Source organism: Malaclemys terrapin, chromosome 8, assembly GCF_027887155.1.
Source record: "Malaclemys terrapin pileata isolate rMalTer1 chromosome 8, rMalTer1.hap1, whole genome shotgun sequence".
Lineage (NCBI taxonomy): Eukaryota > Metazoa > Chordata > Testudines > Emydidae > Malaclemys > Malaclemys terrapin.
The window spans coordinates 12,381,176-12,408,357 of NC_071512.1; the positions used below are offsets into that span (position 1 = coordinate 12,381,176).

Sequence of the window (27,182 nt, forward strand, 5' to 3'; positions counted from 1 at the left end):
AGTTGTTTTGAATTCTAACCCTGTCCTCCAAAGGGCTTGCAACCCCTCCCAACTTGGTGTCATCTACACATTTTATAAGCATACTCTCCTCTACATTATCCAAATCATTAATGAAAATACTGAATAGTACTGGACCAGGACTGGCCCCTGCAGGACCCCACTAGATACACCCACCCAGTTGGAAAGCAAACAGGGCCGGTGCAAGGAAGTTTCGCGCCCTAGGCAAAACTTCCACCTTGCCCCCCCCAGCCCTGCGGCAGCTCCCCGCCCCCCCCTCGCCCTGCGGCACCCCTCCCCACGGTAACTCCCCCCCTCCGGGGAGCCATGCAGCAGCTCCCCACCCCACCTCACCTCTGCTCCGACTCCTCCCCGAGCACACTGCCCCTGCTCTAATTCTCCTCCCCTCCCAGGCTTGTGGAGCCAAACAGCTGATTGGTGCCGCAAGCCTGGGAGGCAGGAGAAGTGGAGCAGCGACGGCGCGCTCGGGGAGGGGTCGTAGCAGAGGTGAGCTGGGGTGGGGAGCCCGGCGGCAGCTCCCCCCCCCCGCCCTGAGGCACCTCCGCGGCAGCTCTCCACCCCGCCCCCGCCCGTGGAGCCGTGCAGCAGCTCCCCACCCCAGCTCACCTCTGGTCCGCCGCCTCCTCCCCGAGCACGCCGTCCCCGCTCTAATTCTCCTCCCAGGCTTGCGGTGCCAAACAGCTGATTGGCGCCGCAAGCCTGGGAGGCGGGAGAAGTGGAGCGGCGGCCGCGCGCTCGGGGAGGAACGCTGTAAAAAAAAATTGGGGGCACCGCTTTTTGGCGCCCCCAAATCTTGGCGCCCTAGGCAACCGCCTAGTTCGCCTTAATGGTAGCACCGGCCCTGAAAGCAAACCATTCATAACTACTCTTTGAATACAGTCTTTTTTTTCTTTTGCACTGAGCTTCAGACTTGTAGCAACATCAGTCCTGTTTATTTTATTCTCCTAACAATATGAAACTGTAGGAAGGAGAATTCTAATTGTAAAGATGAGTAAAGATCATTTCATAGTCAATATCCTTATTCATGCTGCTGTAGTAGTTTGTTCTGATGACATGAACTGCAAAGATGGGGGTAAAGCCTCATCATCTGCAGGGCTATACATGTATAAACTACTTCATGCATCAAACTGCAAATATAATCTATAGTGCAGAACAAGTCTTTACTGCAGGGATCTGCTTTTTATGTAGCTTTCCTCTTTGGGAGGGGAAGTATAGAGGGAAATTTAGCAATCTAACATTGTTGAATATTTTTCAGCTTTACTTTGAAGCCTAAAGGCATTTTTGCTGAGAGATTTTTAATTAAGCTTAGCCATCCTCATGAATAGTAGAATAAGAGTATTGTGTATATATACTTAATTATATGTATTTGATTTATTGGCTGCTCACAGTGAATTTTGAAAACTATATTTTCTTTCAGGGAATTTGACACCTCATCTTCAGAGTATTTTTATAAGGAGTCCAGTTTTTTCAGGGGTGGTCCTTCCGGAAGTCCAGCACCCTAAAAATGCAAGGAAAAAGTATCCCAAGCTCTGTGCATTACTGGCAGATATTGTTCATGTATGTTAGAAGAGGTCTGAGTATCATGCTTGCTGATGATTATTATTTGTAGCCGTGCCTAATATATAATATCATGTTGTGACCAGGGTCCCAGTGGGGGCCAGCTGAGGTTACCCAATTAGGGTGAACTGGAAAGAATGGAGCAGACAAACCCCAAAAATGGTGGATAATTCAATACTTAGATTTACCAAGCCAACACTAAACAGCTTCTGTTATACCTTACTGATTACTCAGAAGTCCAAGCAACACAGTTCCCTTGAAGTAACCCTGCCTCAGGCCTCCATCCAGGTACCCAAGTCAAATATGATGAAGATTTCTGAAAATCTTATTTTATCATATAAAAGAAAAGGTTCTACCAATCCCAAAGGATCGGACACATTACCTCTGAGATTATTGAATATTCCAGATCTCACCCAAATACATGCTTATAGCCAATTCTTATTAACTAAACTAAAATTTATTAAAAAAGAAAAGAGAAAGAGTATGGTTAAAAGATCAGTATACATACAGACATGAGTTCAGTTCTTGAGGTTCAGATACATAGCAGAGATGATGAGCTTTGTAGTTGCAAAGATTTCTTTCAGAAATAGTTCATAGGTTATAGTCCCATGTTTATATTTCAGGGTGGTCCAATCAGAACTGAGATTGGATCTCAGTCCTTATGGCTTAGGCATCCCCTGCATGAAACCTCAAGCAGATCTGAGATAAACAGGATGAGGACTGAACGGTCTTTTATATAGTTTTCTAGCCTCCAGTGGACCATACAGTCCTGGGTAAACAATAGGCTTTTGATGTAACCTTCTGCTTTCTAAACATCACCAGTAATTCGTTACACACATTAACTAAGAACAATTTATTCATTAGGTAGTCTATCATAAACTTCAAAGAGACATATAGACAATGACATTACTTCACTCAAGATTCATTTAAATCAGGGGTCTCAAACTCAGTTTACTTTAGGGCCAGTGCCAGTCCTCAAAACCTATCAGCGGGCCAATAATGTAACTGAAGATGGTGTTCAGAAAAGAAAACATTTATATTGCATTTTTTATTTTGAATTTCTTAGAAATAATAAAACTGTCATATGACTTTATACAATTCTTCGCCTGCCAGAGAGTTTTTAGTGCTTGCCAGACACCTGGCAACGCTTCAGTTCTGTCAGTTTGTTGATGTTTGGCCTCAGTGACTGAGCAGTTGAAACCTTCAGGATTGCAGCAAGGTGTGCATCAGATAGTTGTGTTCAGTATTTTGACTTGTTTTTATAGTCATTGTGGAAAAAAGTGACGCTGCTGCCATGGCTGATTCTGCCTGGCAACAAATGATGCTGCCTCCATGGCTGACTCTGCCCGGTGACTAGTGAGGGTATCTATGTCCCTCTCCCCCAGCCAATGGGAGCTACGGGGGGCGGTGCCTGCAGCAGACATTACCAGCAGCGTGGCTGTATGCGTCTCTCATCCAGGGCTGCAGTGGGGAGGTTCTCGAGCTGCAGATGGCCTGTGGGCCAGGACTTTGAGACCCCTGATCTAAATGTTAATATTCCCTTTTGATCTCTGAATTAGTAGCTATAGGGACAGACAGGAACTGTCTGTTTACTTGGGTAGCATCTAAGATACACACAATTAGTATCACTTCTAACAATATAGGTTTGCATTTCAAGTTTTAGCCTACTTAGCCATAGACTGGCCCTAATTACTATTTCTAACATGTCTTTAAAGGTCAGCGTTGGGTTAGTTAGTCTGCAAGCTGTTTAACCCTTTCTGGCCATGAGTTATATTTTGTATAAGATTTGTTGCAATTATATAACAGTGGTAGCAATAATGATTTGCATGGTTATATTTTAATTAGACAACATCACACATGTACAAGCCAAAATTCCTCTAGCAAACCCTTAATGACCCAATCCATCCACGTTGGTCTGTTTAGAGCTGGCATTGAAAGTCAATGGGACTTATGCTCCTAAGTCACTTAGGTGATTTTTAAAAATTCTACCCAATGCTATACATATATGTACTGTTTAATTACTATATTCACTACTGTACAATTACAGAGAGTAATAGTGGAAAAAATGAATGCAATTTTTTGGAATACAGCAGTTCTTTCTTTGGCATTGGAAAATACTGCTTGTTTCAAGAAAATGAAGAATCTCATTCATTCAGTGAAAGGACCATAAGCCAAGTTTTCTTTAAGTGGATGAATTATAGCACTCACAAAATGAATGATTACACAGACTAAAGAGGGTATAGTGTTGCAGGATTATTCCATTCTTCTCTGCCTAGTACTGTTGCATTGTACACATACCTCACAATTTCAGTAGGAAATCTATTGTGAGAAGAAATTGCCAATAGTACTAATTATGGTGGTTTTGTGATACTGATATATTTTCAGAAGGGAATAGGTTGTGACCACCAAGCTCATTTCATTTGTGATCAAAGGCAGCATTGAACACAAGCCTCAGGGGAGGAAGTATAGTTTATATATTGCATCACTTCGACTGAACAAAGTTCTTTTTTTTTTTAAAGTTTAATCTACAAAACTTGAGAGAGCAAACAGGTGAATTTTTAGTGGATTTCTTTCAGCTCTCTGTGTGTCTTTACAGAGTCAGTATATAAGAATATTATTGAACAGACCCATCTCAGAACTACTCATCCTGATCATCTAGTTAGTTGGGGATGCAGGATATTCTCCATTAGTTAGGACCCATTTTCTAAGTTGATCACTCCAGAAAATGGAGTTACAGATGTGAGACATAGAAAGGCTGTGGTAATAGAAATATTGACAGAAGGATCTCTGACAACGATGTGAACTGTTTGGTGACTTCTCTACTGGGTGCAAAGGTGTTAAATCTCCCAAGACATCTAGAGACAACATGGAGTAAGTGGTGAGGATTGTGGTCATGGTAGAGACATTTAGATTACTGGGGAAAGATCTAGATTGGTAGCTTTTTCTGAAATGCTTCCCACTCCATGCTTGGGCAGCAAGACAGAAGAAGCTTCAGATTCTCAGTGCATAGATGAAAATAAGGTGTAAAGGAGAGGGATTTACATTTACTGGGCACCTAGGACCTCTGAGGAAGGAGGAACATATATAGAAATGATGGGCTTCACCATAATCAAAGTGCAGGCAAAGGAAGCTACCACACTTTTGGTATATTATTTAAATGAGGACCTGGGAGAAAATTAGCAGGTGCTGAGGAGAACTCTGATTGGACAAAGACATCTGGAAGACATGGATGTCAGTAATACAAAGATAACTCTGCATCCCGTAAAGGATAGGACATAAATTATAGATAGAGTAGAGGAAGGTCATGTTGAGACTAGTTAAGTAAGTTCCAGAATAGCAACAAGGTGTGAGAATAAGGAGTTAAATGAACATAGGCACACAATCAAAAATAAAAATGGAGGGGTCAGATGTTTGGCCACTTAGTGTTCTTTGATAGTGCAAAGTGGGAAAGCTGCCCTGAAGAGAAAGCAGAGGAGCCCTCCGGAGGGAGAGAATCCCTGGTTGACGTAAAGTTGCCAGAACCTGCTCTATGTAGGGGGCAGGAGGAATAGGCTGTGGAAATCTTTAGACATTAATGCAGTCCATAGGGGACCATTCCAGCCAGTATAATTTAGAGTAACCCGTGGGCTGTTGGCTAGCCTGAGGATCAGGAGGGCATAATGATGGCTTAGAGCCATCTTCCAACCAACCGACACTGAGCAAAGTTTGGCTACAGCTAGAGATCTGTTCCTAAAAATATCTTTACCAACATAAAAAGCTTTACAGTGAAAATAAATAAACTAGATAGTATAGCAGTAGAAGAGGACCTAGACATAATAGGCATTACTGAAAAATGGTGTAATGACAAAATAATCAATGAAATAATGTTATACAGGGCTTTCAACTGTACAGGAATTACAGATTAGAGCGTAGAGGCAGTGAGTAGTGTTATACCTGAAAGATGCTTTAGACTCTAAAGAGATATAATACACAACATTGCTTACATTATGCGGTATGTGATTTAAAAAGTCCTTCTAAAATAACCTCTCTAATATTTTGCAGGCTTGTTTACAAATGGATCCCACTGATAGGATCTCATCTACAGATCTGCTGCAGCATGACTATTTTACTAGAGATGGATTTATTGAAAAGTAAGTATTTTGTTGGCCAATAAAACATAAAAAGCCCTAGTTTCAGCTTATTATAATTTATATGATTTTGTAAGAGTTACGGTAAATAGGGAAGTACATGGTATACAAATATACAAGGGTAATAATTTAGAACAAGTGTATTTTTGTGAAGCTATAGGAACATTCAATGACTGACTGTTTTATTCCTAGGATCTAAAAGAATTCAACATCCTTGTAGGTAACAGATCATGATGAAAGTTGTGCTTCATTAAGTATTTGTGCCAACTCTGCCCAGTTGGTGGGTCTAGGGTAGTTGAGGACATAATTACAGCTGTTCTACCTGCCAACAGTAAACCAGAGATGGGAATAAGAATATGGCAGTGTCCCCAAAATTGAACATGAGGTTTTTAGGAAAACTGTTCTTTAAGATAAACTGAGAAATCTTAGCTATTATGTCCTCCCAAAAGGCTTTAATACAGGGGTGATTTCACAAATTCCAATCATGTCCCTACCACACTGGGCTGGATCCTCAGATGTTGTAAGTCATCATGATTGTGTTGACTTTAATGGTGCTATGATGACTTACACCAGCTGGAGGATCCAGCCCTTTGTCTGTCATAAAGGTATCTCTGCTAATTTTGTATAGGTCACAGAAAGTGAATTTTAACCCCTGTCTGACATATAATTGAATAGTCCTGAGCCTTTATATAACATAAAACAAGGGACATTTTACTTCTTTGTAATTTTTATTTGCTTATTTGTACAGCTGGTATATTTTATAAAAGTAAAAATAGCAAATTAAATGGAAGAAATCCTGTCATGCAAAGCACTGATATAATTACAGAAAATTAGAAAATACTGTCAAGAACAGAAATAGTAATGTATGAAGCTACACATCTAACTAGAAAAACTATAATTATACGCAGGGGTGGTAGTGCTGTCTATTATTAAGGTTGCCCAACACTTCTCATTATAAGACCTGGTTTTCAGTTGCTTATGACGTTGCCAAACTTTAACTGCTTGGGCTGCAATTTTACATGCCGGGTGTCTACCACTGGCTGAATTTTTCTCAAAAATTTCAGCAAAAATGGTTCAGTTGTTTCTGAGACTAAAGCAAGGGAAAATATGTTGTTTTGCCTGTGTCAAAAAAATCCTGGCAACTTTTTTCTTTGAGCAGCACTGACACACCCAGCCTTCGAGAGCAGGGACTTGAAATTTGTCTCAGGAATATGCTTTTTGCTATTGCAGTGAAAATCTATCCAAGTGTGAGCAAGTTATAAGCCTTTGCAAAATGGCAGTTTGTGCGTGCTTGAGACGTCTTTGATTTTAGTAGTTAAAATCTCCAAAAATTCCATCCTCACTGAGCATACTTCATCCACTCAGAGCTCCTAGTGCTGACCAGACTCTGCAGACTCAGAGCCACAGAGTCCCTGAGCATGTTCCCTCCTGCCCAAAGCTCAGCGGCAAAACTGGGCTTTCCCTGTAATGGCTCCCATCTGCTCAGGCACTGATACTGAGAGCAGGTAGCCTGTCTCTTCCCTGCCTTCAGTGACCACTGGTCTCCTTACTGGCACCCAAGCAGCATGGAGGAAGAAGCCATCTGAGTCAAATGCAGTGGGGACAGACAGAAGCTGGACCGTGGGGTGGGAAAAGAGTTAAAAGGGGCAAGGAGTCTGGTGAGACTGGGACTGGAGGAGGAGGGAGAGAAACTGGGACTGGCTGGTCAAGCAAACTGGGACTGGTAATTGTGGGGAAGGGATGCTGGGACTGGGAGAGAGGAAAGGCTGGAGCTGGAGAGGAGAGTCTGGGACTGGAACCTGGAATGGGGAGGGGGAGTGGAAGGCTGGGCAAGGAGATTAGGACTGGATGTGCAGATGGGGAGAACTAGGAGTGGCAAGGGGAGTTTGGAACTCAGAAAGCAATCCCAGAAGGGGAGAGTAGGACTAGGATGAGAAACCCATGGGAAAAATAGTGTGTGATCATGTTATTAAAGACTGTATCGTAAAAAAGGGGTCCGAATTAAGGTTGCCTTAATTCTGGCATTTCCTAACCTTTTAGAGCTTGACTTTGCAATCTTAAAAATGTTCATATGAATTTTTGTGTGTGTAATAAATATATGTGTAACACAATTGACTTAATATTGCTGTTGAAATCTTAAATTTTGCATTTCCTTATATTTATTGAATTTAATTGTGCTAAAATTACTTAAATAGGTGTTGCATTTAATTTTCTAGGTTTTTTTTTTAAACAAACAGGAGTGAAAAAAGCGATTGGCTATGCTTAACCGTGTTAGCATTTAAATGGTCATAATTAGATATCTTATAATTTGTTAGGAGTAGAAACAAAATCATTATACGCTTGGAAGGGGAAATTACCATCTTTCTGTTGAGACTCTTACTTTTAGCCCTAGCTAATTGCAAGATATTAGAGCTTAAAACTGTGACACTTTCATCTACAGAAAAGCTATTTTAGGCCACATTTAGATTTTTTGGGCTCTCTTTTGCCCTTGTATGTTGAACTCATGGTAACTAAGGCATCTGAATTCACAGGTGGATGAATACCAAAAATATTTCCAGTAGCATTTTAAAAACTCTCTAAAGCATTTTGGAAAATACATTTTCTCTGATTCATACAGAGGACATGATGGTGTGGGTAGAATAAAGGTTTTATCAACATTCTTTTGGGATAGCCTGTATAATTCACTCTTAGTTTCATCACTCATCAGTAATGCAGCCATTCCTAAAACTTTACGTTATCCACACTCCTTTATATTACGCCACCCTCGCCTGTTTTAGATAGTTAGCCAGTTATACCTATGTGACCTGGCCTGATGCCCACTGAAGTTGATCGGATTTCGTCCATTGTCTTCAGTAAGGCAACGTCTACACTATAGGCCTGAGCTTTTGGGCACACACATAGGTTTCTGAGGTTATGAGCTAGGGGTGCAATTCCAAGTTTGCATACACATTCTCTCACTAGCTCTCATTGAGCTAATGTGCTAAAAATAGTAGCATAACCATGGTAGCATGGGCAGTGGCAAGAGTTGGCCTGGGCTAGCCCCCCCCGAACATGTACCCACGGGTTCTGGGTGGGTTTGTACTCGAGGTGGCTAGCCCATGCTGCTGCTTGCCACTGTCCATGTTACTGCAGCTACACTTCTATATTTAGCATGCTAGCTCAAGGAGAGCTAGTGCGAGTATGTGTAGACAAGCAGGGGATCACACCCCTAGCTCCAAGTGTAGATGTAGCTTCAGTGTTGAGTTAGCCGTATAGAGAACAATAGAAAATGCACAAAGAGGTTCAAAGCTTAAAGGTCACCATTTCTATGAGGGGAAGGGCATAATGGGTGTGCCACTTTACAACCTCAGAACCCAGGGGTTTGCCCAAAATCTCTAATTGCACACACAAGTGCCCATTAATTTGTGGTATTACCTGTTTTGCCTGCATATACATGTTTGTTTTTTTTTCATTGCAAAAATGTACAGATTTTTCCCGATACACACCCCCTCAGTGAAGCAGGCAGAATGTATACACCTAACACACTACGGCAGCACAATTGTGCCGTTGCAGCTGCACTGCTGTAGCGCTTCACTGAGTATGTCTACACTTAAGACGCAACAGCTGTCTACACTGGGGGTTAGGTCACCTTAACTATGTCACTCAGGGGCATATTTTTCACACCCCCTTGAGTGACGTAGTGAAGCCTACTTAATTTTTTAGCGTAGACAAGGCCAGAGTAGACACTACCTATGCTAAAGGGAGGGCTTCTCTCATCACTGTACCTTATCCACCTCCCCGAGAAGCAGTAGCTAGATCAACGGAAGAATTCTTCCATCAGCCTAGTACTGTCTACACCAGGGGTCCCCAACGCGGTGCCCGTGGGCGCCATGGCACCCGCCGGGGCATCCATGTGCGCTCGCCTACTGGCTACCGGACAAGCAGCCGCCGAAATGCCACCAAGAAGTGGCAACATCAAGAAGCGCTACCGCCGAAATGCCGCCGAATTTCAGCGGCATTTCAGCGGCAATGCCTCTCGATGATACCTCTTGACGTTGCCGCTTCACGAATTTCGGCGGCGATGCCTCTTGACATTGCCGCTTCACGGCGGCATTTTGGCGGCTGCTTGTCTGGCAGCCACGGTCCTCGGTAGCTAGTCGTCCGGCGCCCGCCCCACGGAAAAGGTTGGGGACCACTGGTCTACTCTATGGGTTAGGTTGGTATAGCTATGTCTCTCAGGGGTGTGGATTTTTCACACCCTTGAGGGATGTACCTATATAGATGTAAGTTTCTAGTGTAGACCAGCCCTAAATGTTTAGTTCTTAAGAGCAGTTGTGTACAATAATTTAAATGTTTTAGTTTCTCTGTGTTGTAGTTTTGAGGAGGACTAGTGTCAGCCACCTTTCTCAAAACTGATTTATAGTGGCCAGAAAAAAAACAAAACAAAACATGAAATGGAATAAATGGTTTGGAATAACACTATACTTTTCAGTTTGGAAGTACAGTATAACTAACTGCTAATTGGTACAGTGGATGTAAATTAGACCTGATGCAAAACAATAGTGTGTGAATTAGATCAGTGTGAAATTTCCGTTTGCAGAATTAATTATGTTGGTGTCAAGTATTTAGCAAAAAAGAACTAAAGCATCTATTAAAAATGTTGCAAAGCTGGCTAGACATATGTTGAATCAGTCAGACCCCAAAGGGATTTTGTTAATGTGTGATGCCAAGAAGTTTTCTTGAACTTTAGAACAACAATAAATAGATTGGTATATAATTTGTCAACACTAAAATTGAACTCTCTAAACGTGAATAAATGTTGCCTTTTGAAAAAGACTTTATAAGGAACATAATGTATTTATTAGCAAATATTTTTTTTAAACTTTTGACTAAAGAGCCAAAATCAAACTTGTTAAAGATATGTCCTTTATTGAAATGCTTTATAGTTTTGCCAGATAGAGTTGCGTCATGCATAGATCTGCTCATGAGCTATTTGGCAAGTAAATTTGCTAATTAATGGGTTAGGCTAAGTATTGGCCATAAAATGTTAAGAGAAAAACTGTATGTATGAAAATAAAAAGAACATTTCACTTTATCAGATTCTTACCAGAACTGAAGGCTAAATTATTACAAGAAGCAAAGTTAAATTCTCTTTCAAAACTCAGAGAGAATAATAAAGAGATGGAACTAATAAAAGATGAAAAGAGAACTATTCATATTAATGCCTCTCAGAATGGTCCAGTGGTTGGGAAGGTGAGAATTATTTTTCTTAAAATATTTATTGCTGCATTAAATTGTCATCTTAAACTGTATACCTACAATATAGAGGTACAGTAGAACCTCAGAGTTACAAACACCTCGGGAATGGAGGCTGTTCGTAACTCTGAAATGTTTGTCTGAACAAAATGTTATAGTTGTTCTTTCAACCACTGAACGTTGACTTAATACAGCTTTGAAACTTTACTATGTAGAAGAAAAATGCTGCTTTCCCTCCTTTGTTTAGTAGTTTACATTTAACACAGTACTGCACTGTATTTGCTGCCTTTTTTTTTTTTTTTTTTGTCCTTGCTGCTGCCTGATTGTGTACTTCTGGTTCTAAATGAGGTATGTGGTTGACTGGTCAGTTCGTAACTCTGGTGTTCGTAACTCTGAGGTTCTATGTAATAGATATGGCTGTCTCTCTGAAGTCAGTGTAGTCACAGTAGGAATGAATTTGGTCCGTTACAATTTGAGAGACAAATATTATCAAAATGAAACAAAATTGTTAATCCATTATCTTATAATTTTATATATTCATTGGGACCCTGATTCAGCAGTCAGTCCTGATTCAGCAAAGCACTTTAGGGATAGACTTAAGCACATGCTTAAATACTTCGCTGAACTGGAGTCTAGATGTCTGTAGTTAGAGTAAATCTGATTAAAAGATGATGAAAGAAGCAAGGGTCTTATGTGACTTCATTTAGATACCTTTCTAATCTACCTGCTAGCTACCTGTATATATAACACTTTCTATTGCCATTTCTATCTTACAGATGTTTTGGGACAACAGTACCAAGGATTCTTCCAGTTGTAAAGTGGTCCTCAAACTAGGGAGCAAGGAACCTTTCTTGGTGATTTGCAAATTATTATTCACGTTGTGGTAGCACCAAAAATGTGCTAGGCACTTTCCAAAGACAGATGAAAACACATACCCTGCCTTCAAAGGAAAGTTTGAGACCACTTTATTAGTTGAGGAATCCATAATATTAGTGTTGTTCAGAAACATCAATAAGATACAACTAGCAACACTGGTACTGGAACAATTTGAGAACCAAGCAGTGAGGGGCTGAGAGAAGAGATGATCCATGAGAGGCTATTTTTGTTATGAAGTGGTCCCCATGATGAAAAGGTAGCAGAATCACAGTATTCCAGAAACAATTAGTACTATATTAAAGGAACATAATCAATCTAAAATCCAGTCAATTTCAAAACACGAATTAAAAGTACTTTTAAGTACTAAGTCTAAATTCACTGGCAAATTTTGTGGTTTTGTAATCACACTTCCCTATTTGTAAAAATGTTTTTTCTATTCTCTGTTGCTGTGTGAATGACCGACACAAACTAAATAAGAGATTGACTGGTTATAAAAAGTGGAATTGACTGTTTACCAAGTACTGTCAAATGATAAAAATAAACAAAAAATAGATTATTATTTTTCTCTAATTGCTTTTAGCTACAGTAAGTAATCTTGGGTGTTACTTGAAGTGTGATTTTTATGTTGACTGCATGTCCCTTTAAAGCTGGCTATAGCCTTTTCTTCCCCAGTTACATTTTGCAGGTATGGATAGGTCCTTTAATTCTGGACTCCATTTAGAGTATTAGAAAAATATATTAAAATCAGCAGTCTAAATGTAGTTCACATTTTGTTTTTCTCAGGCCACATCCTACTTCCTTGATGAAGGCATGTATTAAGGTTATTCTGCTGATGACATTCTGACCAGAAGCTAGTTGGCTACTATGTTAGGATACAGCAGCAGGTAAGTGATATTTTCCCCTCTCCTTCCCTTCTCTAGGTCTAGCGAGGGTAGACAGAGAGCAAGACCACAGTGCTAGGGCTTAGTTTGTGGGTGGGAAGCCAAGAATAGAAGTGACTCCTCAGCGGAAAAGAAGCCTCTGACAGGACAGATGGGTGCTTCTGCTTACACACACACACTCACTCTCTCTCTTTCTCCTGAGTAGCTCCTGCTCTGTTCTTTCCTCTGTTGGCAGCAAGCTTCCCTCACTAGCTGATCTACCACCTGCAGGAAAGAAATGTAGGGAATAGGAGATTAGCTGGTGAGTGGAGCAGGCTACTGCTGGTCCGGGGAAGGGAGGCTTAGGAAGGAGCTGGCTTCTGGCAGTAGACCCAGAACATTTCAGGGATAAAGGCTCTCCCACACCACTATGTATAGAAGTGGTTGTTTGGCCTGTCAGCAGCTTCCTTTTCTACATATGCTTGGTTCATTTGTCCCACCACCCTCCAATTAACCCTAGGACTGTAGTCCTCCTATAAGACATAGAGCAAGAGTCAAACCAAGGGAAATACGAGGTAAAACATAGTCCTAGTAGCTTGCTAGACCTTCATTTAAGAGATGGGGGAAATGTCACTTACCTGTTGTTGCAATGTCCCAGTATAGTTATTGGTACCCTATCTGCTCTGGCAAGTCACCATCAACAGAGTAACCTCAGCCCCTGAGCAGACAGGGCTGGGAAAAAGAAAATAAGATCTCACATTAAACTACTGACCTGAAACTTATTTGTTGTTGTTATTAATTTTAAGCTGTAGCTAGAGTTTTATTCTGACATGTGGCTGCCAGGTTAAATAGTCCTTTCATTAACACTTTCGTTTTTAAAAGTTTTCAGGTTATCAAATGGCAAAGGAGTTTGCCTGAAACAAACTTGGTGTTAGAAATGCAGTTTATGTTTTCCTCTACTGGGACAGCAATATAATAGTTTATTATTGTTTATTTTAAAATGATCTTGCCACCTTGGTACATTTGACGTCATCATTTCATGCCTGAATTTGAAAAACTGAATTTACAAGTTCTAAAAATTGATCTTTGATGGTCTGAAAAGAGCATTAGGACTTCCAAAGCATAAACAATGGTAGGGTCCAGTCCTGCGGGGCAATAAGCACTCTCCACTCTTACTGAACTCAATGGGAATTGAAAGACACTCAACACCTCGCCTGACCAGGACCTAGCAGACTAAATTAGGTGACATTTTATGTTTCACAGTGTATGTATATTTTGATGTAGTATCTGTTCCAGGATATTGAAAAGGACAGAAAATCAAAGGACTTAAAAGTAAAAGGTACAAAAGTGAAAGGAGGGAAACCAGAGATTCCAGAAATAAAGAAGATTGAACAAGAAGATGCAGTTAATCAGTGGGCTCCTTCCTCACAGAATCCTCCCAGTTTTCCTCAAGAGAGTAAACCTACAATCACTGATACAACCACCGCTGTAGCAGCTAGCAACGATCCCAGCGGTGTGAAGGAAGATCCTCCACTAATAGCAGTTGGTACAACAATGCCACCCATCAATCCAAATTGTGGGAACCTTACTGCTGCAAATTTCAATTCACCCTTCCCACACTCCAATACAAGGTTAGAGCCTATTGCTTATGTAATGAGGTAGTGTTCGAATAGACAGTTACTCTTTATTTAATTAAAGTATCTTTTGAAATGAATTACCACATTTATGTATCTAGTGATGGTTCGGTTACATGAACGATTCTTTCATTTGGTTAATATGCTGTATGACTAGGGCTAGCTAAAGGCCAGCTGTGGCTGTGACATTTCACAGTGCAGCCCACGTGGCTGCTTCATCTTAAGTACAGAGATGGAGCCCACAGAGATTATTTGTCCTGTCATGGATTGAGACAGATCAGGTCTGTTGGGTCAAAGATAGGACAAACCGAGATCAGTCATTTCTACAATCCACACTTCTATTAAAATAAGAACAAATGCTCTTTCAGAAGAAGAGGGTTCCTGTAATCTGCTTTTTTTTTTCCAAATAAGATGTAGTCTTTCAGCTTTTGACAAGTTGGAAAAGTGGTCCTCTGGCTGGAGGGTGAGCACTGTAAAAGTGGCTGCAGCGTGGTGGTGGGCATCTGTGAATATTATGGGAGATGGAGATAGATGCATGGTCAGAGGAAAGGTCTCAAGGCAGGAACTCCTGCATATGAATCCTTGCCCTGACAGTGACTCCCTCTATGACTTTAGATCAGTGACCTTAGCTTTTCTTTTGTCTGTTTCCCTTCTGTACATTGGGGATAATATTTCCTATCACTCTTATAAGAGTGTTGTAAAAATTAATTAGTTAATGTAGTTAAAATAATTAGAACATGAAATGTAGTGTTTAAATGCTAAATATTACTATTAAATGGCGGCCTCCAAAGCTGTGTTGAGATATGTCTGTTCTCAGATGCCAGACACCACCCTCACCAACAAAGCTAGTTTAGAATACATTTGTGAATGTGCATGTTTGTTTACATAATAAGAGCATATCGCACTTAACTGATAATTAATGTTGCATATTATAGTTGTATTTCTTTGTCATAGGCTACCTGAAAAAGCAAAGAAAAGGAGAAGCCCTTGGCAGTCAGTGGGACAAATAGGTCCAAACAACAGACAGGATGATGGGACTCTGGCTCAAGTATGTTTCCAAAACTGGTAGTTTAAAATTAAACCCTTTCTTCTCTCTTCCATAATATTCTGTATTTCGTGCTACTGTCTTATCTGTTTATACTTTTCCTGTTGACACATAATAAGACTTTCATGTTGTGAAACTCTTATTTAAGGACAGGCCTAGTGGTTTCTGGAGACTCCCAGCTGGTGGTGATGGGCAGGGGTTGAGGGTGGAGGAGCAGCTCCAGAAACTAGAGTAAAAGAAATTCAGACTCTGCATGAAATGTTGGACCTATCAATGGGTGTTTCACCATTGACTTCAGTGGATCCAGGATTTTGCCCTATATTCCTGAGACAGTTTTACACTTTCATGTACATCTCTCTCACTAGTGTTGGGTTTTCTCCATGATAATCCTTGACCAATTACCATAATCATATCTTCATCCTGAGAACCCCACTTTTTGACATTAACAAATACACTCGTTTCCCTGCAGAGCTCACTTCCTATCTTTTATTGTGAAAACCCTGGTGGGGCCAAAGAATAACACACATTTTTCTTTTGGTATGTCTCAGGTCAGCTGACCATTCCCACTTGAAAGGAGGTATGACAAAGTAATTGTATGCTTCTGTTCTTCATTTTTAAATTGGTAAGGTGGCAAACAATACACAGTGATGTAAGTGCCTATGTCCCTGAATACCGCCACCTGCAGGGGAGCCAGAGCTACATTATGATAGACCTTTTTGAAAGATAAAAATTCTAAATGTTCTCCTATCCCATAATGGTGATTCATAACTAGTAGTGATACATAGTTAGCTTCCTCTAGCATGTGAAGACCTTGGCTTTTGGAACACTATTGAAGTTTGAACTTTAAATATATTTTACTTTGTTTAGTTGGTGGCAACCTCTTGAAACATGCCAAGAAAGATATAGCCATACTCATATCACATACAGTTTTAAATATATTGTGATTTTCTGTTTAGACTCAGACAGAAAAAGTCACACTGTATGAACGAGCTGCTCAGATTGATCAAATGGCCAATATGAACCGAAAGAAACGCAGTATTTCAAAATCTGAGAAGAAAGACATCCATTTCCCAGAACTGCCAGTAACAGCACAACAAAAGGAGCTGAAAGGAATAGAAGGTATGAAATTGTAATTGGCTTTTGCTGTTTGCAAATCTACATCAAGTGCCAGTTGAAGAGAAGGGTTAATCTAATTAAGACTTAAAAACCAGTATGTGATTTTTGGTGAAAGGTGCTGAGAAAAAAAAATGCATCAAATTGGACAAAATCACTGTTGTGCACACATCCGAGTCTTTGGACTGGACAAGAGTCCTCATTTGCAAATTGAAGTTAGCACCATCTTTTAAAGAGGTCATTTATTTTTAACATATTAAGCAAACCTTAAAAATATAGTTTGGAATTTTTTGTCAGCTTGTTTTATTTTATTTGTATTTCCACGTATGTGAACTGCCAGACAAATGAGCTTCAATCAGGATTTCTAGGGAAATAAAAATATCTTCCATTGTTGTATGCAGTTATGTTGTAGCTGTGCTGGTCCCAGGTTATTAGAGAGACAAGCTCGGTGAGGTAATATCTTTTATTAGACCAGCTTCTGTTGGTGACAGAGACATGCTTTCGAGCTTACACAGAGCTCTTCTTTAGGACAGAAGAGCTCTGTGGAAGCTCAAAAGCTTGTCTTTCTCACCAACAGAAGCTGGTCCAAGAAAAGATATTACCTTACCTACCTTGTCTCTCTATAGAAAACAATGACATCTAGAGACTAGTTCAAGTAACAGCAGCTGTGCAGCCAAATGGACACCCTTAGTAGCGTATCAGTAACTTGGTTCTTATCATTAAAATGATCACAGTCTGAATTTAAATGGGAACTGTATCGCATATTCAGTCCTTCAGCATACAATAAGTGGTTGTCTTCTTCTGTAATCTCCATACTCAATTTTCAGTACGACCCTGGTTTTCTTGTTCAACACTATTTCAAAAGTAATCAATTAAACACAGAAGATGAAACTGAAGGACCATGTAGAAATGAAAAAATACAATATGCGGAAATAATAAGGTGTCTGTTTGTAAAAGTTAAACAGGTAAAAGTGCTGAAGAGGGAGTCAAAGAAATTGGAAGTATCTAAAATACCATCTTTACTAAATGTGGATCAGAATCAAGAAAAACAAGAGGTAAATTAATACTGTATGTTTGTTTAGTAGAGAAATCGTGTGGGTTGGTCTATTGACTCACTATGTGAACATGAGGGGAAATTACTCAGTCTTGTGTCTGAGTAAACCTAGCTGGAAATTAGATAAAAACTTAAAATCAAGAGCTCATTAAAAACTAGATATTGTATCTAATATAAGTTTCCCTTGTTCAGTAACTTACAAATAAGTATGTTGCATAATTAAATTTGTAAATAATAGATAGCAGTTATTAGCCATATTTCTAACACAGTAACCAAAAATATAACTCTATAACTGCTTCAGAATGTAATACATCATTAAGAATTGGAACTTTACTTAAGCTGAAGATAAATGACTACAACTGGCAAACAATTGATCTACTGTCAGAATCCAGGACTGCGGAGAATATGTTGAACTTAATACACAATAAACCAGTTCAGATCTGGTGTAACCAGGTGCCAATTTATTGACTTTACTGAGCTGGTCTTGATTTTGCTCACTATATCCCCAGATACTCCTGCAGAAACTCCTTGCTTTCCATTTTCTGACAATGCAATCAAAATAGGTTAAGAGTTAAATGCTACTGTTTGGAAGGCTCAGAAGCAGATCTGCCAATTTTCTGAGGATCTCTGCGCTCAAGCAGGGCATCAAAAATCAATCCAGATCTTTTCCTGCTTGTAAAGGGAAGAGGTTTCCAAATTTGCATTGCAACCAAACACATAGTAATTATTCACCCCAAAGCTAGACAAATCTGGGGGTGGATATAAGGATCAGAGTATGATGTTCTAGTTGCCAAACACAGAACAAGTTCCTTCGCTATTTCCCAGCCTAAATTTACACACAATTGTAATACTTAACATATCTGTAGCAGTTTATAATTTTGAAACATTGTACAAATATTAACTAATTAAACTTCAGAATATCTCTGTAAAGCAGCAAAGTAAGTATTATTTTCTCCGTTTTCTAGAAGGGGAAATTGAGACCCAGGGAAGTTAAGCACAGGTAGCTGTCCCAAAGAATCACTTTGAATCAGTGTTAGAGCTGGGATTAGAGTCAGGAGTTCCTGGCTCCCAGTTTCATTCTGTTCCACCAGGTCATGCTGCATCTCAATATCATAATTAGGCACTATATGAAGTCCATTTATGTGTGTGCAAGAAGACCAGGATTTCAATAGATAATGCATTGTTCCGTGATGGATCATTTTTAGCATAAACAACATTTAATAGAAGGGCAAGATCTTACACACTGTCACCAATAAAAAGAATAAAGGTCATGCATCTCCGGGGTGCTGGAACAATTTGTACAGTGGGGGTGCTGAGAGCCACTGAACCAAACTGTAAATCCTGTATATGATGGAAACCACTTCAAGCCGGGGGGTGCAGCACCCTTAGTTCCAGCATCTATGTGCATCTCTTGTGCTAGATACTCCATTAATTTATGTGTACTGTCACCAGCAGGTTAGGCTTTAAAAGTAGAAGGGGAAAGCACAAGGGTTGCAACATTTGTGGGCATGTCAGTGAATCAGATAGCATACCAAACTCTTCCTTTTTGGCTTTATCATGCTAGATCACATGTTTATTAAACTATATAAAATATTGTTTTACAGTAAGAAAGACTGAAAAAATAGATCTGCAATTCATTGTAAAGTGTATGATTATAAAGTCTGTAACTTAAATGTATTGCATACTTTGCAGTATAACCTTAAACTCTTTGTACCTCAGTTCCCTCATACCTAATCTTCATAAAGCACTTTGAACTCTGTTGAGGAAAAGTTCTGTATAAATGTCAGGTATTATTAAATAGGCCCTATCCTGAGGTTCTTACTCCATTTTTACTGAGGTCAGCTCCCATTAAAGCCGGTTACTACTTACCCGAGTAAGAACTGACTGAAAATTGAGTAAGGACCTAAGGATTTTTCCAATTATTATTTGATCATATTTTCCATAATTTTCAGATTTCATATATTTACATAGTGAGAACTGAACTGTGTCAGAAAGGAAAATCCATCCAGCTTCAATGATATAAAAAGCTTCATTGGTATCCTAGTTTCTGTGGATGTACACTGTGAAGAATTGTTGCACAACTGAGTCCTAACATCTTTGTGCACAAATATTACAAGCGTCAAGGAAAGAGTAAAGCTGAACACAACTATATGTTTTTATATCATAGAGTGTTATGGGACAATGTTATGTATTTGGAAAAATGTGACATTGAATTAAATGTTTGAGGATGACAGCTGAATGCTTCATAGGTAGTGCCTGCCCATGACACCAGTAGTTGATGCCAATTGTCTAATCTGGCTGGACAGATGAAAAACAAAAGACACCACTGTCTTGTCAGGGGCTTTAATCTTCATCATCAGATAGGATCCGATGGAGGAAATGAGAAATAAGAGAGTACACTGCTTAATTTCATCAAGCTTGGGTCTCCAGTAGCTATTCACACTAGTGAAGAGGAGTTTGGGGAATGGTTAAAGGCATCATTTTCCATTGATTCACAAATCTGAATGCTTTTAGCAATTAGTGCTGCGATGCAAAAACTGTTAGCGGAGAAACAATGTTAATATAAAACTAAATAGATGTAAGAACGAATAGCCAGTCAACTGATGTTCCTTATCAATTTATTTTTTAGAATACCGGAAATACACAAAGTGAAAATAAAACCAATCTGCGAGATGTAGAATAAGCAGTGTAGAAGCATGAAGCTTGAGAGACTGAAGAATCACAGTACAGTAAAATCTGTGCTTTTCTATTAACCTTTAATAAATGAAGATATTTGGAGAATTCTGCAGAAAATTTTATAGACTTCATGTAATATATGGTTATTCTCCAGGAAATTACTTTAGAATGCATTGGTCCTAAAATTGCTTATATAAATGAAGCTTACATTAAACTTTTATGAAATCTGAAACACACAAAACTTATTTTTGAAGGCTAAGTACCAACATTAGGCTCCTTCCAGTACTTATGTATAAAAATCTGTACACCTATCACTACTGGATGTCCAGCTGATCTAAGACTGGCTAAAGGTCATTAATTAGCCTGGCATTTCTATAAGAGTCTGTTACTCTTTTCTCTGATAGATGATGATTTAAGACTTCTGTAATAGTGTACCAGATAACAATGGATCATTCCATGTGTTCAGACGCTTTAGGGTTAGGGTAATGTGGGCCAAATTTTCTGGCTGTTTAATTTTAGCAACTATTTTTTCCAAACAATTTATTGTGACTGCATATGTGGTCGTGTATCCATTTTGCACATGCAGATTGGTCATTTTAATGGCCAGCTACCCCATTTATAGATTGTTTATGTATGCACTGTAGTATGTACAAAAGTGGGTACACAAAATTAGATGTCAGGGTTAAAAACCTGGCCCCTTGTGTTTTCTGGTTTATTATTTTGATCATTATTATTTGCATCTTTTGCTCATTAGGGTTCTACTTACTATTTTTGTTGTAGTTTCTGAAAATAAAATAAACTAAATCCAGACCATTGGGGCCGGTGGGAAGCCACGGCCAGCACATCCCTCGCCTGCGCCGCTTCCCGCCGCCCCCATTGGCCCTGGATGGCGAACCGCGGCCAGTGGGAGCCACGATCGGCTGAGCCTGCCACGTCAGCAGGTAAATAAACTGGCCCGGCCCGCCAGGGTGCTTACCCTGGCAAGCCGCATGCCAAAGGTTGCTGACCCCTGATCTAGACCATTCCTGACAGGTGTTTGTCCAACCTGCTCTTAAAAATCCCCAATGATGGAGATTCCATCACCTCTCTAGGCAATTTATTTCAGTGCTTAACCACTCTGACAGTTAGGAAGTTTTTCCTAACATCCAACCTAAACCTCCCTTGCTTCAGTTTAAGCCCATTGCTTGCGTTCTATCCTCAGAGGTTAAGAAAACCAATTTTTCTTACTCCTCCTTGTAACAACCTTTTACATACTTGAAAACTGTTATAATTTCCCTACCTCCCCCAGTCTTCTCTTCTCCAGACTAAACAAACCCAGTTTTTTCAATATTCCCTCATAGGTCATGTTTTCTAGACCTTTAATAATTTTTGTTGCTCTTCTCTGGGACTTTCTCCAATTTGTCCACATCTTTCCTGAAATGTGGCACCCAGAACTGGACACAATACTCCAGTTGAGTCCTAATCAGCGTGGAGTAGAGTGGAAGAATTACTTCTTGTGTCTTACTTTCAACACTCCTGCTAATACATTCCAGAATGATGTTCGCTATTTTTGCAGTGGTGTTACTCTATTGACTCATATTTAGCTTGTGATCCACTATGACTCCAGATCTCTTTCCGCAGTACTCCTTCCCAAGCAGTCATTCCCCATTTTGTATGTATGCAACTGATTGTTCCTTCCTAAGTGGAGTGCTTTGCATTTGTGGTTATTGAATTTCATCCTGTTTACTTCTGACCATTTCTCCAGTTTGTCCAGATCATTTTGAATTTTAATCCTATCCTCGAAAGCATTTGCAACCCCTCCCAGCTTGGTATCGTCCGCAAACTTTATAAGTGTACTCTGTATTCCATTATCTAAATCATTGATGAAGATACTGAACAGAACCAGATCCGGAACTGATCCCTGTGGGACCCCACTCGTTATGCCCTTCCAGCATGGCTGTGAACCAGTAATAACTACTCTCTGGGAACGATTTTCCAGTCAGTTATGCACCCATCTTATAGTAGCTCCATCTAGATTTATTTTCCTAGGTTGTTTATGAGAAGGTCATGCGAGACTATCAAAAGCCTTACTAAAGTCAAGATATACCACATCTACCACTTCCCCCTTATCCACAAGGCTTGTTACCCTGTCAAAGAAAGCTATCAGGTTGGTTTGACATGATTTGTTCTTGACAAATCCATGCTAACTGTTATTTATCACCTTATTAGCTTCTAGGTGTTTGCAAATTGATTGCTTAATTATTTGCTCCATTATCTTTCCTGGTACAGAAGTTAAGCTGACTGGTCTGTAATTCCCTGGGATGTCCTTATTTCCCTTTTTTATAGATGGGCACTATATTTGTCCTTTTCCAGTCTTCTGGAATGTCTCCCGTCTTCCATGACTTTTCAAAGATAATTGCTAATGGCTCAGATATCTCCTCAGTCAGCTCCTTGAGTATTCTAGGATGCATTTCATCAGGCCCTGGTGAATTGAAGACCTCTAACTTGTCTAAGTAATTTTTGACTTGTTCTTTCCCTACTTTAGACTCTGACCCTACCTCATTTTCACTGGCATTCACTATTTTAGACATCCAATCGCCACCAACCTTCTTGGTGAAAACCAAAACAAAGAAGTCATTGAGCACCTCTGCTATTTCCACATTTTCTGTTATTGTCTTTCCTCCCTCATTGACTAATGGGCTTACTCTGTCCTTGGTCTTCCTCTTGCTTCTAATGTATTTGTAGAATGTTTTCTTGTTTCCCTTTATGTCTCTAGCTAGTTAATCTTGTTTTGTGCCTTGGCTTTTCTAATTTTGTCCCTACATATTTGTGTTATTTGTTTATATTCATCCTTTGTAAGTTTCTGTAGAGATGCATAGCTCCCGAATCGCCAGTCCACAGGCGCGGCAAACTGCTCCCATGGCTACGAGGCAGGAGTGACCTTCAATCCAGCGTTTGTGTTTGGGAAACTTATTTGGCTGATTTGATTGTACTCTCGCAGCTGGTGTTCACGCGCTCAAGAGATGGGTTCGTTATCTTATGTGCATGTATACTGCCTGGCTCTTCTATGCGCAAGAATGTAACCACTAAGAAGAGTTGTAAACAAAGTAAGGAGAGAAATAAAAACCCCAGGAAAAGTTTTCCTGGGAGGCTTTTTGCAAGAGGCTTGTAAAGCTCTCTAGCTACCACAGACCTGGCGTTCTGTTTCCTTTCCTGCGTCGTCACCACAGCTGGTGACCCCGACGTGATACCCCTCTACTCACCGGCTGGATACGCCGAGCGCGCCCGCGGCTGTTTGCCGCCCCTTATTCGTGAGTATGGGGGGGAAACTTTCCAGTGCCCAGAAGGAGCACGCAAGAGAGTTACAAGAGATTATACGACAGCGATCATGTGTCGCTGTCCCGGTCGCTCATATTGAGGACCTCCTAAGGGAAATAGATCGCCAGTGCCCATGGTATCCAGACTGCGGGTCATTGCAGCTTTTTGATTGGATACAGATTGGGATCACCTTGTATAGTAAACCCCGTGCCCCAGTTCAGTGCCTGCTGCTCTGGCAGCGTTGTAAGGAGGCACTGGAGGGGATCGGCCCCAACAGCCCCAAGCCGGTCCCCCTTTTGCCCCCAGGTGATGGGCCACCCCCCTCCTGCCCACAGCTGACCCTCCCTGCGCCGCCGCCCGTGGTGGCGCCCCCCTGCCTACCGGTCGGGCAGGGGGGCGCTGTCGCCGCGGCGGTGCGGCAAGCGCGTGAGGCCGGTCTCTTGACCGATGAGGAATCCAAGTGTGGGTTCGAGGCGTTTCCCGTCTCTTGGCGGGATAATGGAAATGGGGGGCAGATAGTGGACTGGGAGGCTCTCCCCTACTCAGTTCTGCGCGAGCTCCGCAAGGCAGTTCGTGAGACCGGGGTGCGGTCCACTTTCACCCTGGGGATCTTGGAAGGTGTGTCAAACGGTTACTTCTTGCTCCCCCAAGATTGGAAAGACATGTGTCGCATGGTGCTGTCTCCCGCGCAATACGTTGTGTGGGATAGCGAGTACCAGCGAGAGGCGCTTGCAGCAGCAGCGCAAGGTGGGGGGGCTTATCTTGCTGAGCAGTTATATGGCACAGGGCAGTTTTCGAGCATCCCCGAGCAGGCGGCGGGCACGCCCCGGGTAGCTTTTCCCATCATTGGCCAGTGTGTCCGTCGCGCGTTCCGCAGGGTCCCCGCTGCAGGCGAGTCCTCTAAGTCCTTTGCGGTTACTCGGCAGGGTGCCACCGAACCATTCCACCAGTTTATTGACCGCCTCCAAGAGGCAGTCCAGAGGCAGATTGATAACCCGCAAGCCCAGACTGAACTAATGATAAAATTGGCTTACGAAAATGCCAATGCAGACTGCCGCCGTGCCATGCAGGCAGTGGTCGGGCGCCCCGGGTATACCCTGGCAGAATTGCTGCAGGCGTGTGCTGACGTAGGCACTCAGACCCATCAGATGGCCCTGCTGGCAGCTGCCCTGCACAAGGGGCAGAAGCCTCAGGGGAACTGCTTTAACTGCCAGAAGCCCGGACATTTTTGGCGGGAGTGTCGGGCCCCTGCGGGGGGCATGTGTAAAAACAAACCCAAGCCCCGGACAGACCAGAGGCCCCGCACGCTGTGTCCGAAATGCAAAAAGGGCTACCATTGGGCTGCGCAGTGTCGCTTGGCCGGGGGTGACAGCCGGGTCTTGGCTGCTAACCGAGACAACCCCCCGGGAAACTAGTAGGCGGGCCTGCGACCAGCCCGAGACCCAAGGCCGCGCCCCTCTCCGTGCACGACGCCCCCGCCGCCACAAGGGGCAGTGCGGGGATTGACCTTGTTAATCAGGAAAATATGGATATCACTCTCCCCGGGGAGGTCCTCCTCATGCCGTCCCAGATTCAGGGCCCGCTGCCGGAGGGCATGGTGGGCCTTGTCCTACCCCGCTCGTCCGCCAGCAAGCAGGGCCTGTTTGTGGTGCCTGGGGTGGTGGATTCGGACTATGGTGGAATTATCCATGTTCAACTGTGGAGTCATCTCCCGAAACGGCTGTTTCAGGGAGATGCCTGGGCGCAACTCATACTTGTGCCCTACTCCCTTCCGGCAGGGGGAAGAAACGTTCCCCGAACCGGAGGCTTCGGGTCCACCGACCAGCGCACTATTCACCCACAAGTGGCAGCAGTTGTTAAAGACATTGGAGCACCCCAACCCAAACGCATTTACTGCCTCAACGATCAGCCGTTCGAGGGTGTTATCGACTCTGGGGCAGACATTACCGTCATTGCCGCTGCGCAGTGGCCCGCCCATTGGCCCACAGAGCAGGCTCCGGCAGTTTGGGGTGTGGGCGGGGCACAGGACTCACAACGAAGTGCCCGATGGTTGGAGGTTAGGGCGCCCCAAGGCATCCGCCGCGCCCGTATCCGGCCTATCATTCTCCCCGTCCACCTCAACCTGTGGGGCCGTGATTTATTGACACAGTTCACTGCCACCATCCATATCAATGATTAGGCATACGGCCCTCCCCCTCCGTTGGCTCACTGACGAACCCGTATGGGTTGCGCAGTGGCCGCTTCCTTTAGAAAAGCTGGAGGCCCTCCAGCACTTGGTTAATGACCAGCTGAAGGCAGGACGTTTGGAGGAGTCCACTAGCCCCTTTAATACCCCCGTGTTTGTGATTAAAAAGAAATCTGGCAAGTGGCGCCTCCTGCAGGACCTTCGCGCCATTAACAAAATTATACAGCCTATGGGTCCCCTGCAGTGTGGTACCCCTAATCCCAACCTTATTCCCTGTGATTACCGGTTATTTGTAATAGATTTAAAGGATTGTTTTTTTACCATCCCCTTGCACCCTGAGGACCGGGTGCACTTTGCCTTCACTGTTCCGGTTTTGAATCACTCCCAGCCCACTCCACGCTATCAGTGGAATGTGCTCCCTCAAGGCATGTTGAATAGCCCCACCTTGTGTCAGCATTTTGTTGCGCAGGCCCTACGGCCCTTCCGCGCAGCACACCCAGATGCCTTAATTTACCACTACATGGATGACATCCTGGTGGCTCACCCCGTCCTCCCTGATGACTGGCTGGACGAACTGCGCCACCAGCTTGCGGCGTGTGGCCTGGTTGTGGCACCGGACAAGATCCAGCGTCAGCCACCCTTTTTGTATCTTGGTCACCGCATGCTCCAGTCATATGCCCGTCCAGTTTGTCCCGAGTTGGTATTGCCCAACCCTCTTACGTTTGTACAGCTTCAACAGTTATTGGGGTCCCTTAATTGGATTCGTCCTTTTTGCCCTCTGACTACCTCCATGCTGTCCCCTCTTTTTTCTGGCCTTCGGCAGGGCCGTCTCCCCGGAGATATCATTCCCGTTTCCCAGGAACAGCGCCAAGCGGTCACCCTCATTAACCAGACCCTGGCCCAGGTGTGGGTCGACCGCCGAGAAAGGGAACAGCCCCTTTTTGCCATTTTGCTTCCCACACTCTCACAACCGACAGCTGTCCTCGCCCAGGAGGGGGCGGCAGCGCGTCTTCGTTTAATTGAATGGATTTATTTGACCCACTCCCCTCCGCATACTATTCAGACACTCCCTCAACAGGCCGCAGAGCTGATTTTTAAAGTGCGAGAACGGTCCCGTACCCTCTTGGGTTGGGACCCCGTTGCCATTATTGTCCCCATCCCGGCTAAAGACTGGGAACGCACTGTCTCTTGCAGTGCCACCCTCCAATTGTCTCTTGCTGACTATGTTGGGGAAGTTAAATATCACATTCCCCCTGACCCCCGTCTTTCATTCCTACAACAACATTGCCTTCACCTCCGGCCGTCCTTGTCAACCGTCCCCATTAAGGATGCACTTACCCTTTTTACGGACGGCGGCCCAACACGAGGTGCGGTCAGCTGGCAGGTGCAAGGCACTTGGCAAGTCCGCTTTACCCTGCCTCAGCGCTCCCCACAGCGCGCAGAGTTGGCTGCTGTCATCCTGGCCTGCCGATGCTTCCAGGATGACCCTTTTAATTTGATTACTG

The 27,182-nt window shown here is 42.5% G+C and overlaps 1 protein-coding gene across 2 annotated transcripts in view; it reads left to right on the top strand.

Annotated features, from left to right (window-relative positions):
• The window catches only part of LOC128841529 (serine/threonine-protein phosphatase 2A catalytic subunit alpha isoform), an 84,074-nt gene that overhangs the window by 7,777 nt on the left and 49,115 nt on the right, over positions 1-27,182 (top strand). Inside the window, exons 7-14 of one of the 2 annotated variants that reach the window (XM_054036592.1) lie at positions 1,436-1,575; positions 5,617-5,705; positions 10,781-10,934; positions 13,970-14,304; positions 15,262-15,355; positions 16,309-16,471; positions 17,423-17,520; positions 20,149-20,243. In XM_054036592.1, coding sequence (XP_053892567.1) covers positions 1,436-1,575; positions 5,617-5,705; positions 10,781-10,934; positions 13,970-14,304; positions 15,262-15,355; positions 16,309-16,471; positions 17,423-17,520; positions 20,149-20,202 — 1,127 coding nt within the window. In that variant the 3' untranslated portion in view covers positions 20,203-20,243. Of the gene's footprint in view, positions 1-1,435; positions 1,576-5,616; positions 5,706-10,780; positions 10,935-13,957; positions 14,305-15,261; positions 15,356-16,308; positions 16,472-17,422; positions 17,521-20,148; positions 20,244-27,182 lie in introns of both variants that reach the window. The other variant, XM_054036594.1, reaches the window with a different exon arrangement.